At 37.4% G+C, this 19,861-nt stretch overlaps 1 protein-coding gene across 13 annotated transcripts in view; it reads right to left on the bottom strand.

The window, feature by feature from the left end:
* The window catches only part of Abi1 (abl interactor 1), an 86,952-nt gene that overhangs the window by 11,606 nt on the left and 55,485 nt on the right, over positions 1 to 19,861 (bottom strand). For 2 of the 13 annotated variants that reach the window (XM_051151230.1, XM_051151222.1), the window contains exons 3-8: positions 19,668 to 19,844; positions 11,815 to 11,829; positions 11,013 to 11,113; positions 9,335 to 9,475; positions 6,226 to 6,326; positions 2,442 to 2,618 (exon numbers count right to left, since the gene is read on the bottom strand). In XM_051151230.1, coding sequence (XP_051007187.1) covers positions 2,442 to 2,618; positions 6,226 to 6,326; positions 9,335 to 9,475; positions 11,013 to 11,113; positions 11,815 to 11,829; positions 19,668 to 19,844 — 712 coding nt within the window. The remainder of the gene's footprint in view (positions 1 to 2,441; positions 2,619 to 6,225; positions 6,327 to 9,334; positions 9,476 to 11,012; positions 11,114 to 11,814; positions 11,830 to 19,667; positions 19,845 to 19,861) is intronic. The other 11 variants (XM_051151232.1, XM_051151219.1, XM_051151225.1 and 8 more) reach the window with 7 other exon arrangements.

The raw sequence follows: 19,861 nt of genomic DNA, 5'->3' as shown, positions 1-19,861 counted from the left end.
TTATGGATACTGAAAAAGGAAACTCAATCTCTAATCAGTAAAAATGTACAATTATTTGCATTATATTAATTTCTAATGAGATACTAGCTAGCTTAAAACATGTAAACTTTTTCAGGAGATACTTTATAGAAAATTGGTAACAAATGTTCACTATGACTACCAAATGTATGCAAGACTGACACAAACTAGAAGCAAAGTTTTTACTTTGTCTTTCTTCAATTAGACAGTGATTTCTGCAGATGACTCAGAACAAGTCAACCGGTTTACATGGAAAGACTTGGCTTCCCAGTGGTCACCAGTAAGTGATGTTACATTAACCAAGAAAATCAACTTTACGGGTTCCCAAGATCATTTTATCAGAACTTATCACTGTAATCCAAGGTATAAATTTTGTTGGTAAGCATCAAAATATGAAAGAGGTTCCAAGTTCAAAATTAGTGAAATATGTATGTGCTGATATTTCCTACAGAACTAAAAATAGCATTCAGTTCACCAGAAACTTGTCTTTCCTTGTTATAGAGATGACTAGTTAAAGTGTTAGATAGTATTGATTTTAAAACAAATCAGCAAATAAAACCAAAAGAGCCCCCCACTAGCTAAAATAATTTCCAGAAACTACCCTTAGTGACTAGTCATGCTTGTTAGTTGTGGGAGAAGAGAGAAGATGAGCTATGAAGATGCTCATCATCAGCACATGTACTGAGAGGAAATCATGCACATCACAACACTAACCAGCCACAAACCAGTAAAACTATACCAGCAGCTCAGACTGAAGGGAAACTGGATGAAACAAAATATGCTTAACACCTGAGACTGTTTTGCTTTCCTGCTTCAAGAGAATGCAGATATTGACTAAGAACGTGCCCCACAAACATTTGTGAAGCTAGACCAGTGTGGAGGGCTGAGATAAAAGCCCAATTTGCATAATAAACTATAAGACAAAGTGAGGGAAGAGAGATAATGAACATAAATTTGGGATCTAAAAGGGCAGAAAAGGGAACAAAAGTTCATGAACTAGTGGAATAAACAACTAATTCATTATGATGGCATATGTCTTTAAGCCCAGGCCTCAGGAGGCAGAGGCAGAGAGAGCTCTGAATTCAAGACCTCAAGAGTGAGTTCCAGAATAGCCTGTCTCAAAAAAACAAAAACAAAACAGAAACAACAACGACAAAAAAATAACAACAACAAAACAAAAACTGGTGGGATAAAGGATTGAGTTGTGGGATAGTCAGACACTACGCTACCATTCAATTCCAACATCAAAGGGAGTATGAAGTGAAATATCAGACAGTAGTTTAATATTCCATAGTAACCTGGATGAAAATTCTGGTCTGAAAAAAGCTGTAAATCTGGGGTTCTCCATGAATATAGACATTTATGCCAATGTGATTTTCAATTTGCTGTAACCCAATCATTCTGTAACTCAAAAACGTACACAAAAGACCAACAGCTCCTACTCAAGTTAGGCACATTGTTGCTTGCTTGTTGTCCCAACAAGAAGGGAAGCTGCAAAATCAAGGGCAGTGAGTTGCAGCACCAGGCCAGTTAGAACTACAAAGTAAGGCCTTGTCTTAAAAAAAAAAAAAAAAAAAGCACGCATGTAATATGAATATAAATAAAAGAACCAAGCAAAGCCCCATGTAAATACAGAGTAGTCATCATTATTTTTATAGAACATTCAGTTCTTTAACACTTAAAAAAGAAAAAAAAAAAAGCTGCTATAGAAAAACCTATCAATCTGCACCCAGTAACTTCATGAGAAAAACAACTGCTGGACAACAGGCTTGTTTCAAATTGTTTCCTTTTTGGATTTAGAATCTTAATGTGCAAAGTGAACTCAATGACTATCCTTGGATATTTAAACCTTTTCCTTCTAATTCTAAATCTATTTTCTAACCCTGTAAAAGCTTTTAAACATTGGCTGTAATTAGTATTGAGATGTGCAATTTCAAGTGCACAGAAAGAAATCAAAAGAAAATCCTTCCCACCTGTTGGAATTATTCAGACAGAGAAAGTAAGCAGGCATTGTAAGCGTTTTCAATTGAGAGCATCTCAAAAGATGTCAATACCTTAGAAGCGATAGCCAGCAATTTCTTTTTATTAGTTTTTTAAAAAATTCTTTTGACTAAGTTTGTGTGCATGAAAATCATGCCAGTAAAATTTAAGATTGTTCTGTTCTCCAGTTCAAATTATACTGTAGTATACTAATAGCACATAAAGCATTTGTTGAACTTTGGTAGATTAAATATACTCAAGTGAACCTTGGAGAGTAAGTAATAAGCAGTTACCTTTAAGGCAGTTATTCAAGGATGAATATTAATAAGCATAAAATAGCATGGCTTAAATTGTTGTCTATCACAGTGAAAAATAATAGTTTCAAGTAATGTCCTTCAAAAGGAGCTCCACCATTGCTGTATGCCTGCAGAACACAAGCTTACTTGAATTTTGAGAATAAAGTGGCCCTCCATTAACATGAGGCTGAGCAGAGAATTGGGCAGTCACAGAGGGAGTTCGTCTATATCCACCAGAAGATGTCGAAGAAGTAGTAGAGTTGTGTCGGGAAATCTGCCTGGTCATTGTGCCATACTGGGAACCAGGAACTGCGCCGGGGGCTGCTGAAAAGCATTAGTCAAAGGCAACCAATAGCATTACATACACCCGAAAAGTAGCAGGATGGGGGAAGGGGGGGTCTCATTACTTTGTAAAGTCCAGAGCACAAAATAAAGAAAAAGAGGGATGAAAATCAAATTAGCTCTACTTCCAATGTTTATAAACAAGAGGAACAGTGAGTATGAAGCACTTCGAACATGGGGCACTGTTAAACTTTTGCGATAAGCACATTCCCAAATGCTATTTCATTAACACTACATGTAATCTACATGTACAACTGAGAATGTTCCCTAGACAATGTACAATAATAACCACTCACACCATTTACATTGTACTGGTTTGACAAGAAACCTAGAGATAATCTGAAATATATAAAATGAATATATGTGTAAGTTGTCTGCAAACTAGACCATTTTCTGTAAGGAACTTGAGTATCTAAGAATTTTGTATCTACTGAGGTGGACATAGCTAAGAGTCAATCACCTGAGGAAACGATGGACAACTGTATTGAGCTGTTTACAACAAAATCAGTACCACAGACAGTTTGAGGTCCAGCACTAGCTGTTAGCTGTGAGTTATTCATAACTGCTTCATAAACAACTTCCTCTCCACAGCCAAGTTTCAGAATTCAATTCAAAATTCTATCTGGTTAAGTAATAAAACAAACAATAAAAATTTAAACTGCTAAGTCTATTTTTCTGTTTTTAATAACAATTGTTAAAATAATTAGTGTTACTAAATACTTAGCTGCTATTCTTAACACTACTAAAAATATTATTACTTATGAATGAACACTGCTAAATATAGCTCCTGAATTTCCCTGGGACTGACTGTTCTTAAGCTTCAGCACTGATGAAAATCTCCCTGTGAGAGCTAGTTGTAAATGCAGATTTCTGGGTCCCATTGGGATTTTTAACTAAGCAAGTCTAGGATAGGGTCTAAGAACTGAACTTTCTACCTAGTTCCTCCTCCATGTTGATGACTGATTTGGGCTGCTTGCTCTGAAAGTCAGTGCTCTAAATAAATGGTTAACAAATATTTTTGTCTTTGAGTCCACTCTTAAAAAGTAGAGGATCCAAAAGTTGTCCCTGGACTGGTTTTAACTATACATAATGACCGCATTTGCATCCCAACTGACACAGCTTTAAAATGCATTAATATACAAGTTCACAACAACTTCATGGAACCTCTAGAGAAAACCTCTAACAGAATGAGAATGAAAAAGATAAGCAATGAATATAGTTTTGACCTCAAAAATCTATGAAGAAATCTTTTTTGAGAACTGGTACTCTGAGGTTAATATCTAAAACTGATAGGAGATACTAGCTTAACTGGACTAGGCAACCACAGAGTTTCTTGTCAGGAGAGCACATCAACAAACCCCACCAGCAATGGAGCAGCTGCATATGCATCCCCCATCAAGACTGGCACACAGACACGTCTCAATTTTTGCTTATCCAGTAAACATAAAAGTAGCCTCACACTGTGGCTTCAATGATCATTTTCCGGTTATTAAGTAGGCTGAACACAATTTTCACAGACTTTCTTTCAATAATTTCTACATCCACAGTTTTTTATATTTATCTCCTTCCCTGTCCTACCTCTCCACCTTTTCCTCAGCATATGTAAATGTTTTAAGGAAAATGTAAAAATGTTGTCAGTTTATTTCACCTAAATTGAATTCAGTTCTCATAACAGACATCTCAATATTCTTATCCAAGTTACTGTGTGCTTCTAAACTGAATGGCCTGAATGTAGAATTCTTTATGTAAGCATTCAGTCTAGTACTTCTCAACTTAAAAACCATTTGAATGCATCCTATTAAGAAAGTTATTTCAGGGCTGGAGAGATGGCTCAGAGGTTAAGAGCACTGGCTGCTCTTCCAGTGGTCCTGAGTTCAATTCCCAGCAACCACATAGTAGCTCACAATCATCTATAATGAGATTTGGTGCCCTCTTGTGTTGTGCAGGCACACATGCAGGCAGAGTATAAATAATAAATAAATACATCTTTAAAAACAAAAGAAAGTTATTTCATAGCAATCTCAGCTATCTTAAAACCTAGGATGCATCAAAACTTTTCAAAGAATAATCCAAAGGACAGCACCAGAACATTCCATCACACTCCATTTTCCACTCCATGTTCCACTTCCTGTCTCCACCTTTACCACCGACCTCTGACTGGCTGTATACAAGGCAGTTCCAAAGCATGTCTCATGCACTGAAAGAACATCAGTGACACTGCTAATTTATAAACCATAGCTAGGACCATGCTGTACTGTAGTAAAGAATATTCTGTGTTTTCTTACACTATTAAGTTCAAAGGGCTTTCACCAGAAGAACTTAGTAATAATTAGATTTAATCCTTTTACTTTAGCATTACCATCTACAATCCAATAACTAACAATTTACAATCTACCAGCTCCAGGAGCTTACTGCAGATATGTAAAATGTATCTAATGGCTCCCCAATGCCCACACAGTCCATCAGCAAGGCTCCCTGGGAGAAGCAGGGCTCCAGGAGGTGAGATACAAATGACTTCCAACAAAATAGTTTATGAGGGCTGGAGAGATGGCTCAGCAGCTAAAAGCACTGACTGCTCTTCCAGAGGACCTGGGTTCAATTCCCAGCATCCACATGGCAGCTCACAACTGTCTGTAACTTCCAAGATATGACACCCTTACACAGACATACACACAGGCAAAACACCAATGTATTAAAAATAAAGTAATTATTTTTAAAAAATAGTTTATGATTCAGGTCAGAGAGAGTATAAGAAATCAGAACTAAAAGTTCCAAAATGGCAGGGAAATACCACATATTGGAAAAAGGACAAACAGAAAAGGAACCATCAATATGTAAAACATTTCAAATGAATAACAATTTTACTAGGTAAAAAGGCCCTTGAGTTCATAAATGCAGTAACCACAAAATGAGCCTGTGTTTATATCTAGATCATTTCCCTTCAATGATATATGTGAGAAGCTAACACTATTTTCCTCTATTATTTCTTTTTATTATGCTTACCTTTCAATGTGTGTGTTTTTTCATACACTAAGAATATTCCTTTCTGGGGAGCCTGGGCTACATAAAAATAACCTATCTCAAAAAGTCTACATTTCACTGACTAAATTCCAAAGGAGAACCTGAATGTTCACCAAGAATATCTTAAATTTATACACTTTCTAAAAAGGTAAAATAAGTTTTCCTATTTTTAAATCCCATCTTACACTTACTGCATTTCACTAAAGTAGGTGCTGAATCTCATATATAAATAGGAAAGTCACAAATACATTTATTTAGGAATACTGACCTCTGGAATGAAGTAACACATAATATGATTTGCTTTTGAAATAATAAACATCATTCTTAACTATTAGAAAGGCAAGTAAAGCAAATTGGCCAAAAACTGACTTAACAAAGCTGTTTCGCTGTGCCACAAATACGGCTAGTAAAAACCCCAACTCTGTGAAAATTAATCTTAAAATATCATATTTATTAGACTTTATTATAGCTAATAAATAATTTCACCCAATATGAATAAATTACTTTAGATTCCATGATAAAGTTAACAAACATCACATACTAAATCTCAGAGCTCTGACTCACACACCTGGGCCGGCAGTGGGAGGTGAAGGCGTAGGCACAGCAATGGGAATGCCAATACTACTGCTCCCACTGTTTTCTCGGCTTCCACTTCCTCCACTACTTCCACTGCAAAGAAGAAAAGCATTTGAAAAATCATTTTTAAAGACTGATTCCAAAATTTTAATCACAAACTGAGACTACCAAACACTTATCTTAACATGGCTATAAGCTTTTACCCTAATACTTAAGTGGCTCCTGTGTTTCACTGTTCTTCTAGAACTCTGACACCAATAACGAGCACAGCACTCAAAACCCTACCCAGCTCTTTGAAGGCAGACATAGGTGAATAAGGGCTGCATAATGAGATCTTGTCTTAAAATGGAAATAATAATTTATAAACATGTATGAGCAGTGAAACCTCGTGGTACAGTGAGTTACAAGTGTCTATTTAAAGCCTGCTGTGATTAACAGTGAAGAGCTGTTGTGGCTGCACACACTACTATCAGCATTGGCTAAGGCCAAGGTTCTTGAGTCTGAAACCATCTGGGGTACATAATGAGGCTCTTCTTTCCCTCTCCTCCTTCCTCAGAAAAGAACAGTGAACCATACCATCACATGAACACAAAGGGACAGATTCGAATATTAGTGCGACATATAATACATACACAATGTATAAGACATAGGAAATGAAGCGTGTGTGTATATGGAATCCTTGTCTGAAAACCAGCATTAAAATTTCTACCCATCTCAAAGAAAAGTAAAACAGGTGTGGTGACACACTCCTGTAATCCCTGCATTTACAAAGCTGAAGGTGTATCACAACTTCTAGGTCAGTCTGGACTATATAGCAAAGCCATGTTTCCAGAACATAAACTGGGTACAAGGGCACACACCTTTAAACCCAGCACTAGGAAGGCAGAGGCAGGTAAATCGCTATGAATTTGAGCCATGGTCTATATAACCAAGTTCCGGGCCAGCCAGGCCTACATAGTGAAACCTTGCCTCAAAAGCAAACAAACAAATGAATAAATATAAAATATAATATATAAAATCAAATTGAAGAAAGGTGCGTGGGGGTTTGAAAAAGAATGGTCCCCACAGGCACACATATTTGAATGCTTAGTCATAAGGAAGTGGCACTACTTGAGAGGGATTAGTAGGTGTGGCCTTATTGGAGGAACTGTGTCACTGGGAGTGGGCTCTGAGGTTTCAGAAACCTCTTCCTGCTGCCTGTGGAACTGGATGTAGAATTCTCAGCTACTTCTCAAGCACCATGCCTACCTGTGTGCCACCATGCTTCCTGCCCTGATATGAACCCAACCTCTGAAACTAAGTGCTCACCAATTAAACGCTTGGCCATGGTGTCTCGTCACAGCAACAGAACAGTGACTGAGACAATGAGTATAACAACAGAAAACAGTTTAAAAGTAGTTAGGTTTCGCTGCCTAGTATAGCTGCTAGGGAGAAACTATTCAATTCCCTCTGAGGCAAGGCTCTGTCCTTCTGGCTGAGTGTAACTGCTGACTAGCACACCTGCTAGTCAGTACGTTGCCCAGGCTAGTATCAAGCTTCTGATCTCAGAGGATTCTCCGGCTATAGCCTTTCAAGTGTATACCACAGTGCCTGGCTTACACTATATTTTAAAAGCAATATAGTTTGCTCAATATGCCCACAAACCCAACAAGGTAAAGGTTTATAGTACCTGGGCAAGATTTGTACTCCATGTGTATAATTTATGATTTTAACATTGTAATAAAAAGAGCCACTGGTAGGACAAATTGACTTAAATATGAAATTATTCAAGCCAGGAAATCTTCTGAGCTTGTGTCAGACATAGGGATGTTTGGATACTTAAGCTCTTCTTCAGTGCTTTATCTAACATAAGGATAAGCGGTGGCAGCTTACACCCTCTGGGTCAAAACTAGACAACAGTCCAGTCTTTTGCCAATAAGCTATCTCTTTTAAAAAATAGCTGGAGAAAACTCAAAAGAGGAATATTTTGCAAAACATTCAAATTATATGAAATTCAAAATTTAATACCATAAATAAAATTTTACTAGAGTACAGCTATGCTCATTCATTTACATATTGTCTATGGCTATCAGGGAGCAACATTTGTAACAAGGATTAAATAATGCAAAAATCCTGGCATAATGATATCCTAGAAATGTGTTTTAAAATAGGTATTAGTATTTCAGCACAGTGAGCTTCTGGAAAACAATAATACTACATCTTACTGTTTCTGGGTGGGGCTTTAACTCAGTCAGTCTAATAACCAGTGACTTCTATAGCACTTAACCCTTTGTCTAAGAGCACTTGAAGAACATTTTCCCTGGGCCCCTTTTAATGGGTAAATGAACCCAGGAGCCTCATTCATACTAAAGATATATCCTACCACTGAGCTATAAAACCCTAGCCCTGCCTTACAACATTTAAAGATATGTTCCAAAGCATTCTAGATCAGGACGGAGGGGATAATGATGGAACAAGGTTACTTCTGAAACACACTTTGTTCCAAAATTAAGAACACTTTATATGGAAACCTAGGAGAGCAAAACAATTTTAATCTTTCTTTTGGTTTGGGTTTTTTGTTGTTGTTGTTTTTGTTGATTTTGGTGGTGGTGGTAGTGACAGCGGTGGTCTTGGTTTTGTTTTGGTTTTTGAGACAGGGCCTCATATATCCCAAGCTGGCCTCAAATTCACTATGTAGCTGAGGATGACCTTCAACTTATGTTCCTGCCCCCACCACCTAAGTGCTGTGATTACACATTTGCACCATCATGCCTGGTTTTGTGGTGCTGGGGAGCAACCCCAGAGCATCTTATATGGTAGGCAAGCATCATGCCAATGTCTACACCTTCCATCTCTACAAAGCACTCTTTAGTTGTAATTCCAATATGTACTTATATCTCTGTCAAAACCAGGAAATATAATCTGCTAATGGGATACACAAATGGAAAAAAAAAAACCTGAAATGTGATGAGATCAGAAACATGAAGAGTAATGCCCTCCCTCTCACGCTCACTATCAGCATTAAAGTACCACCTCACTTATACTCTGCACCTGTAGAAATGATCACTCACCAATCAGAAACATATGCTCTCAGAGTTCCAGTGTTCAGACAGAAGGCTTACCTATGCGTCCTTGGTCTCTGATTTAAAGAAGCCGTCCTGCCTGGACTGTGCTGGCTTCCAAGCCTCGCCGGACTAGTCATGTAGTCATTAGGAACTGTTGGAGGCTTAACTGGCTCTAGGGTTTTGTAAGGAGTATTCCGTCTAACAAGGAGAAGTGGAAAGAAGGATAATCAATGAGAAACACAAAACAGCATCCCCTCCCAAATTTGGAACAATCTCCATCCAAATTAAGTATAACAGAACTTTTTCCCAATTTTAATTTAAGATGGTTAAGAGTTAAGATGGCTAGGTGGGTCAAGATGCTTGCCACCAAAGCCTAAGGACCTTAGTTCAATCCTAGAGGGAGGGATAGCAACTGCAAGCACATGGGAATACAACACACACACATACAGGCATGCTTACACACTTAAATGACTCCACAAAGTTGTCCTCTGACCTCCAGAAAGTATATAACAGCACAAGCTAATTTCTAATAGTATATAAACAAAAATTTCAATTGTGACATAAATTTTGTTGTTTAACATTAAAAAATTCAAATTTGTTGCTCTCTTTTAGGAAAGTTATTGGGAAAGGTCGTTTAAAATTCTAACATTATACTAAAAATAATGGCTATAATCCTTTTAAGGCTCAATAATATATAATATTAAAATATACATTAGTCCCAGCTCAGCCACTCATAAGCCTTTCTATTGGAGGCAGGGGAGTTAGCTTCTGACTGATCCCTTCCCTAAGAGCAAGAAATCTAATATGGTATTTCCAAGTAATTAATCCTTCAGAAACACCTTGAAAAACATTGATACAATCAGTACCACAACCAGGGACAAGAAGTCACTACTATCTTTTCCAGCTTTCCAGGGCTTTCCATAACGCTACTCTGGGATAAAGGGGCCTGTGAGTAGCTGGTGCAGTTGCAGCCACTCAGCAGAGTTCTAAGTGTAAGGTGTCACGAACAGAAGACACAGGAGATGGCAACTACTAAGCAAGCTACACAGAGCAACCCTGTATTCAAAGAGCCACAACACAGCGTAAATACAAGAAGAGGTGCCATTGGTCAAGCCATTGAAAATAAAATGTAAAGCAGATTTGTATTTTTAAAATGTACAAACAAAAAACAATATTCATTTGCACATATACAAAAGATTATTAATTTTTGGCATGGCAGCACCCATAATCCCAAAGGTAGGGCTGGGGAGACAGGAAACTCTCCGGAGTTTACTACCCAGCCAATCTAGCCTCATTGGTGAGCTGCAAGCCAAGAAGACAACCTGTCTTAAAGGAGGTGGACGGCTTTCCAAAGAGTAAAACCTAAGGCTGTCCTCTGGCACGCATGCCTCTGTGTGTCTCTGTGTGTGTATATGCATGCGCGCACATGTACATGTCAGCACACATGTACTAAACACACAGGTTATAAAGCAGGCAGATCCATTCTGGATTCCGTTTAGGGAACTAAGAGTCAAAATCAGTCTGAGGCAGCAAAATAGTTCAGAAAGTGACATTCTGAGCTTCATCACAGGGACCCATCAGCTCTCACAAGCCGTTCTGACCTCCCCACATGCATGTACATGCACCCTCACAAAATAAATGATTTTAAAGGGTAGTACCACAAGAGATAACACAAAACAAGGAAGCATGCACTTAAGTCTCAGACATTCCATGGAGACCGCAGTTTAATTCGTACCCCAAAGTTCCTCGGCCTGACACAGGAGGGCTTGGCGGCTTCTGCGTGGGAGGATTTGTTCTCGACAATGTGCCAGTTCTTGCAGGCTGGTTATTTCCGTGCTAAATTGTGGAGAAAAAGATTTTATTTTTGTATCAACTTGTTCTCTTGATGTTTTAACATGATCATTTTTTCTTAATATCAGAATGTGAAGTAAGGATTCCCAGACAGTTTTAATAGTTTGTTATTACATTTTAAAAGTTCAAAAGCCACCTGTGCTCAGTTCTTCCTGTCATACTTTGTGCTATTCATATCAATTTATGCAAAATACAGGTGAGACTACTAAATTTATATGTTATTGCTCATATCAAAGTTACTCAAGAATCAGGGTTACTAAAATGTTTGAATAAACATCTATATGTGAATTATGTGTGCATAAATGTAAACCACAAATCTGTCTACCTGCTAAGATACTCATCTCAAATATAATCTTTATCCTAATAATTCAGCAACAAAATCTCATGTGACGTCTGGGAAACCTAACTGCAAGTCAATGGAAGCAAAGCAACTGTAAAAACATGAGCAAAGCAGTAACTGTTAGCAAGATTAATGTTCCTAAAGTGCAAACATCAATATATTTTGGATACATTAACACAGCCAAGCTAAATGCTGCTGATTTGATCTAAGTTTGAGCATATTTAATCTAAGTAAATCCTACAGGAAAAAGCAGACAGACATAAGAGTTTTCACATTTTAGTGGCTCTGCAGCCTCTGTCAATATACAGGAAGTACTGTGGATCAAGTGATAAGTAATATCTCTTACCTTGGCTTTTAGCCACTTTATGTTGGCAAAAACAAAAAAGAGGGGGAAAAAGTAGAAATTAATTCTAGGTAAGTTGTATCTGACAGGACAGGTTGACATTTATATTACTGATTTTATGTTCAGCAAGCTTTTATCCAGCCATATTCAAATACATCTTAAAAGTATCTAGAGGAACTAGGGAAACATTTGTGTATTAGACTTATTTTTTCCTCAATACTAGGAATTAGACTCAGAGCTGCACACATGCTAGTCAAGCACTCCACCAATGAGCTAAATCCAGCCACTATGTTTCCCAAATTGGCCTAGAATTGACTTTGTGACCCAGATAAGACTTGAATTTATGATTCTCTGGCTTCAGCCTCCCAGGTAGTGGGGATTGATGGCTTTTGTCTGAAGGTCTAACTTACATGGACTTTTAATAGGAAATAACTTCCTAAGGAACATACCAAGAAATTAAGCTAATCTCAAGCAGACCTCAAAATTTCTTAGGTCAGCATTTAACCCATGAACCTAATCCAGCGGAATTACCAATGACACGGGCTAGACAGGGGCCTCAGGAGTTAGAAGAACACAATGGCTTTGGAAGATGATAGTATCTAGCACGCACATCAGGCATCGATCTCATAACCAGCTGTAATTCCAGATACAAGGGGTCAAATGCCCCCTTCTGGACTCAATAGACACTGCACTCACATGCACATCCCGTTCCATACAAATATAGACATATTTAAAAATAAAAATTTTAATTTGATTTAAATAAACTACAATAATATAGAAGATGTAAATAAATTTTTAATATAGCAGTAAACAAGATCTAAGACTCTATTAGATAATGAATGCCCAAGTCTGGAACATTCATTACTTGAGTGGTAGTATAATATGATAAAAAGATAAACCTTAAAAACTAAAATTTGAAATCACAGTTTAAGACTAGATGTACCTGGCTCAAAAGTAACAATACACGGAAGTTCCTAAATTAAATCCTTAATACCACAAAGAATAAAGTAGATAGATAATAAGCATCTATTTAAACATCACGAGATGAGCTGGAGAGATGGCCAGCGATTAAGAGCGCACACTACTCTTGAACAGAGCTGGAGGTAGGGTAGAGTATGGTATCTTTAATTCCTGCTCTTGGGAGGCAAAGACAAGTAGACCTCTGTGTTCAAGGCCAGCCTGGTCTATGTAGGGAGTTCAAGCCAGTCAGAGCTATGTAGTTAGACTGTCTCAAAAAATAAAAATAAAAACTCACAAGTTGCTTTCAAATTCAGAAAAAGATTTGTCCTAGCACCTCAGTATTTACAAATGAGATCATAAAGCCCTGACTAAACCCTGGGAATGTAGCTCAGTTGGCAGAGTTCTGTAGAGCATGAAGCAACACTGGGTATCATTTTTGGCATCACGTAACAGGTACCAGGGTATAGGGATATACTGAAAACTCAGAATTTGGGAGGCGGGGGGCAGGATGATCAGCTACACACCAAGTTTAAGGCCAATTTGGGATCCGTAGGACCCTATCTCAAAAACAAGATATGGTTGGTGTGTTAAGAATAAGGTAATATGTATGTGTGTGTATAAAACTGACAAAAAAAAATAGCTTTTAAACAAAATATAAAAATGAAGGCATCTACTAGCAGCTTGGCCAAATTCTAACTGAAGAATGAATAAATAAAGTCTGGAAACTCTCATTTCTAAACTATGGAAGTCTTGAGCAAGCCTTTGCACTACTAGGAAAGTATATGTTCCTATGATTTTAAAGACCAGTTCAGTAAAAATTCTAAATTAAAGAAAAACGACTTTGCTCTTAAAGGCTACTTCTGTTAAAGAGGACCAGCTAACACACCTGAAACAATGTGTGTGACCCTACAGTGCCAATCCTTGTACCATGCGATTAAGAAAACATCCCCATTTCTACAGTTTGTCTATAATAAAGTCCACAGATTTCAATTTCTATCAATGACATCTGCTGTTCTCACAAGTTATCTACCTTTTTCCCATGACCCCAATAGCATTAAATAAAATCTTATGCAAGAATTTCAGACATCTTGTTTATATAAACTGTGCTAAGACACTGGTATTCCTCGCTGTCATTTGGTACTGTGGTCTGGAACTCTACCTAATCAACCATGCCGCACACCTACATGTGAAATCCTCCATCTAACTAATACCCCTGATCAGATATACTAATGTACTGTATAATCTATGCATATGATACATATATTCCTGTATATGTGCATATAGTATGTTTCATAATATAACACATTAATTGTGCAAAAAAGTATTCAAAGTACACTCTCATATCTTCACTTCTTTCCACTTAAAGAACAAAGACAAAAACAAACAAACAAAAATCTCATCATTTGTATGTGACTGTGTTCCAAATGATGAGTGTTATAAAATTAATCCCTGCCTCTTAAAGCTAGCAACTGACAATACTTGTATGAAGAAGGATCTATTTAAATGTTCCCAAACATAAACAAGGCTTTAGTATTTCCTTAAAGTCTTTCTTCCTCTAAATATTTACACTTAGGAATAATTTCACCATTTACCTGGAATATGTTTAAAAACAAGTCCTTTTGAGTCCTCTCTTATTTTTCTAGCAGTAAGCTTCCAACGTCAATGAGGCCAATTCTTTCTTTGAAGTAACTAGTTAGCTCTCATTTTAGTAAAATTTAAATGCTTAAAAGGTGTAGCCCTATGTAAATATTATGAAAAGTTAGCATCTATACTGCTATAGAGAGTTCAGTGGTTAAGAGCTCTTGATGTCCTTATGGAGGCCCCACAGTTCAGGTCCCATCACCCATGCACAAATGTCACAACCGACTGTATCTCTGTCCTCTTTTGATCTCCACAGGAGAAAAACATACGTGGTAAACTGTATGCACACACACACACAAGTACAAATGGTATACACACAACTGGTACACACAAGCATGCATACATGGTACATACACTTGGCGCACACACGGTACACATACACATATACAGGCAAACACTCAGATACAAAGATAAACACATCTAAAGAAAATTAAGAAAAAAAAGAAAGAAAGAAAGAAAATTAAGAACAACAACAACTGGAAGACCATTGAAGCTAAGACAGTCCTGTTGTTCTGGGTTCCTACAAAGCAAACTAAAATGACCAGAAACCATCAATCAACCTTAGCAGCTTCACCTTAGAAAACCCCAACTAGCTCTAACCAACAGAATGTCTTTCCCTTGCTTTTTGTATCATCCCCATGACCTCTACATAAATACTGCATATATACAACAGATTCCTCTGTAACTATAAACTAATTTAGGAATCTGTGCATTGGTATGCTCACTAAAATTAATTCTAAGTTTCTCCACCAAGTATTCAAGCCTTCCCTCCCTATGCTCACTTTGAAGCATGGTACCTGGCCGTGAAAATCATCACTTCTTCTTGTTCTTCGTGTGCAATTCTCAAAGATTCTGCATAGGGTTTCTCCTACCAGTATTTTACTCTGCCCCCAAAACTAGCGAGACTTACTGTAAGTTATTATTTATTTTAAATTCCTAATAAATTTATAGATAACATATACTTTTCAGCATGAAATGTATTAAATGCATAATCTATTTAAAGGAAGGCCAAGTATATCACACATAAATACCAAAACACTAAAATTTATATCACAAATAAGATGGAATATTAACACTGGATATAAAATGTCATAACTACAGGAAGCATATTAACCTATTTAGATATGGTATTCAAGGTTTTGTATGTATTATGAAAAATATCCAGAAGATAAATGATAAAAAACACCATGAGCGTGGTGGCGCACGCCTTTAATCCCAGCACTCGGGAGGCAGAGGCAGGCGGATCGCTGTGAGTTCGAGCCCAGCCTGGTCTACAAAGTGAGTCCAGGATGGCCAAGGCTACACAGAGAAACCCTGTCTCGAAAAAACCAAAAAAAAAAAAAAAAAAAACACCATGAGAAAACATCAGTTGTCACGATTCAAAACAGAAAGCACAAATTTAAGAAGCTGTTAAGGAATCAAGCTTCACCTGGGAAGAGTTATAGTTATGGAAAAAATGTCATCAAAATATGTTTTATGGAGAAAATTTTTCATTAAAAAAGAAATCAAATTTCTAAATAGGAATGTGAACCAAAGACGAAAATCTGATTAGAAATACTATATAAATAATGTAAATAATTATTTGTTTATATATTTAAATAATATAAATAAATAATACTGAAAGTACTCATTTTAAGGTAAATTTAATTCTTTCTGCCTTGTAATTTCAACCTTGCATAATTTACCATTAATAAATGCCCAGATTTTTTGTTTTGTTTTCTAAGGGACAAAGGGACTGACTGGATGGTCAGCTGTTTTGTTTGTCTGAGACAGTCTCACTGTGTGGCCCAGGTGGCCTGGAGCACACTGTGCAGAACGTGCCAGCCTTTCAGTGCGGTCTTCCTAGTCCTTCTGCCTCCTTGTACTAGGAGCATTTCTTCTGAGACAGGGTCGCACTACGTAACCCTGGCTGGCCTGAAACTCACTCACCCACTAGAGCCTCAGGGATGTACCTGCCACACCCAGCTCTGGTTTTAGTTCTTAATTTCACACATCTTTACAATCCTATAGAAAAACGTAAGATTAGAGTATGAAAATTCTTATGGAAGTCATAAAACAGTAATAAAACCAGGGAAAAAGTAACTGTGTCTATTTTGTACATACACAGGTAAATATTACATGTATTAGCCTCATCCTGGCCTCCTGTAATATCAGGCCAGCCTCAAACTCACTTTGTGACAAGGATGGCCTTGAGCTTCCAACGCTGCTGCCTCACGGTGCAAGCGCTGGGTCGCAAAGCTGCCCCGCACTGTGATCTGTGGGATCAAATCCAGGGTTGCATCCATTCTAGGCAAGCACTCTACCAACGCATACAAGTTTTAAAGTATACTATTCTCGGTGGCCACCCACTCTTCTAAATCTTTGTCAAAATATTTAAAAACAGCAACCAAAGCAATGTGACTACATTTCATAAGTATACACGTAAAACTGATTAGCAAAAATTACCATGATACACACTCTTTCTAAAAGAGGCTTTTTTAAATGTTTGCACTTTTTAATAGCTAGAAGGAAAACTACCTTAGACCTCATGCATGTAGGTTCAACATCTAGTAAGCTTTGTTCATGTTTCCTAATACAGAGCTGCATTTTCTTATAAACTTCCTTTTAAAATTTGGGTCCAATCTTTTAATTCCAGAACTGAGCAGAGCTATATTAAAAAAAAAAAAAAAAAAAAAAAAATCAATCTCATACATTTCCAAATGAGTAAAGGGATGAGATAATTTGGGTTCTTGTTTCTGAGATAATGGTTAGGTTTTTGAGGAAGTTGTGCTAAGACAGAGCTCCACAAGCTGGCGTGGTGGCGCACACCTTCAATCTGAGCACTTGGGAGGCAGAGGCAGGCGGGTCACTTTGAGTTTGAGGCCAGCATGGTCTACAGAATGAGTCTGGGACAGCCAAAGCTATAGAGAGACCCTGTCTCAAAAAAACAAAAAACAAAAACAAACAAACAAACAAGACAGCGCTCCACTAAGCAGTCCAAACTGGCCTCAAACTCTATGGTGTTATCATTTTTCTCCACATTTGGCTCAGAAATTTGTCTTTACTAAAGTGTTAATGTATTGTTTTGGTAGGAAAAAAAATTAAGATGCAGCAAAAGGGGAGAAGTTAGTGAGTTTCCCCAAATAACAGACCAGATTAACATATCTGTACATATTATGTGTACTGTTTAAATCCCAAAATACATAATAATATAACCTTGTATGTTACTATTCTAAAATATTTTAAGATACAATTAAGTTTAAGCTCCTACACATGTTAGATATGCCTCCAATAAAAGTACACGAAACATGTAGTCTCCACTACAGTTGGCAAGGGTTTCAACCTCACATATAACTCTCAAGCATGAAAGCAAATACACTCAGAAACCATGGGGAAGAGTACAATAAAAGCTAATGTTCTTCTATTGACAAAAAAATCCCAGAGTACGTATAATGCAATACATCTAGCAATAGCACCAGTCACTCCTATCCACCAGCTGGAAAACGGTTCCAGACCCTAGCTGACCTCTTTTTTAAAACAGGCTGAGGGGCCTGAGAAGTGGCTGCTCTCCAGAGGATTCAGATTGAATTCCTAGCATCCACTTGGAGGCTGACAACTATCTGTAATTCCAACTCCAGGGGTTCAGTACCCTCTTCCGGCTCCCACAGGCACCAGGCACTCTAGTGGTACAGGGACATGCATGCAGGCAAAACACTCATTTACATAAAATTAAAAATAATTCCTAAGCTGGGTGGTGGTGGCACGGGCCTTTAATCCCAGGACTTGGGAGACAGAGGCATGTGGATCTCTGTGAGTTCAAGGCCAACCTGGTCTACAAAGTGAGTCCAAGATAATCAAGGCCACACAGAGAAACCCTGTCATGGAAAACAAAAAAATTAATAATTATTATTATTATTATTATTATTGTTGTTGTTGTTGTTATTGTTATTATTGTTATTATTATTATTAAGCCCTAAAAATATTATTAAATAGTTTGAAGGATTGAAAATCAGTCTTCTGAGCCGGGCGTGGTGGCGCACACCTTTAATCCCAGCACTCGGGAGGCAGAGGCAGGCGGATCGCTGTGAGTTCGAGGCCAGCCTGGTCTACAAAGTGAGTCCAGGATGGCCAAGGCTACACAGAGAAACCCTGTCTCGAAAAACCAAAAAAAAAGTTCAAGATTGCCTAACTCTGCCAAGCTTGGGAACACGCATCAAATATTCTTCTACAAACCTAGAGGTTATAGCAGAAGTATGCAAAAGAAAATTTTATACAATTTTCCTTCCCCACCCCATCTAAGTCACTTAATTTCATCCCTATACTACATAGGTCCACAAATTTTTTAGGAATAAAAGGCTGAATTATGTACAACTTATTTTTTAAGTCAATCATAATCTATGATCTAAATGGCTTACTTAATGAATGGCTTTTTCAAGTTGTGTTTTTGTCTGTTTGTACTTTTGTTGTTGTTGTTTATGGGACAAGTAACACAGCATTCTGTGTGGAGGAGGAGATCAAAGGAAAACTTGCAGGAGTCTATCTTCTCCTTCCCCCATGTAGGTTCTAAGAATAGAACAAATATTATTAAATATTTTGAAGGATTGAAAATCAGTCTTCTGGGAAAGGGATTATTATTACCATATTTCAAAGCATAATTCTATCTTGTGCAGAAGTGGTCAAAAGGTTAGTGCTATACGTGCTAAGCCATCTTAGTAGGCCAGCCTTTTCAGGTCTTTAGATTTTTCTGAATAGTGTCTATTCCGTGAATAAAATTCTTCTTCAAGCTTAGTCAAACGTGTAACTCATTAAACTAATATTCTTTTTTTTTTTTTTTTGTCTTCTCATTCTTTTTTTTTTTTTTTATTAATTTATTCTTGTTACATCTCAATGTTTATCCCATCCCTTGTATCCTCCCATTCCTCCCCCCCCCCCAACTAATATTCTAAAGAGCTGAAGAGATGGCTCGGCAGTTAAGAGAACGTGTTGCTCTTACAGAGAACCCAGTTCACACCCGAGCTCCTACATGATAGCTCACAACTATCCATAACTCATTCCCAGAGGATGCAACGCCGTCTTCTGACCCGAGGGCACCAGAGATGTATGTGGTACATATATACACACAGGCAAACATTCACACACTCACATCTTTAAAATAAATACTCTATGAAAAGCATATTTGTTGCTAGCCAAAGGGAATCTATCAAATAAGAAAATCCTATCACAATTTCTATCCAAAATTCAAAGTAATTGACATGTAAGTAATGCAAACTGCTTACCTTAACTCCGTGGCCCACGTCATCCAGAACTGTGTAGTCAATAGGCTTCCGAATATACCTGACTGGGCGCTCCATATTTGCAGGTGCTATTATTTTGTGAGTTCTTGATGTATTCTTATTTGTTGTCAAAATACCAATCTCTCTTCGAGCCACTTTTTCTTTATGAATATCCACAGTCTATATTTTAAATTTAA

Source organism: Acomys russatus, chromosome 9 (assembly GCF_903995435.1).
Source record: "Acomys russatus chromosome 9, mAcoRus1.1, whole genome shotgun sequence".
Taxonomy (NCBI): Eukaryota; Metazoa; Chordata; class Mammalia; order Rodentia; family Muridae; genus Acomys; species Acomys russatus.
Note: the sequence above shows the minus strand (reverse complement) of the source record. Positions and strands in the feature narration are given on the sequence as shown.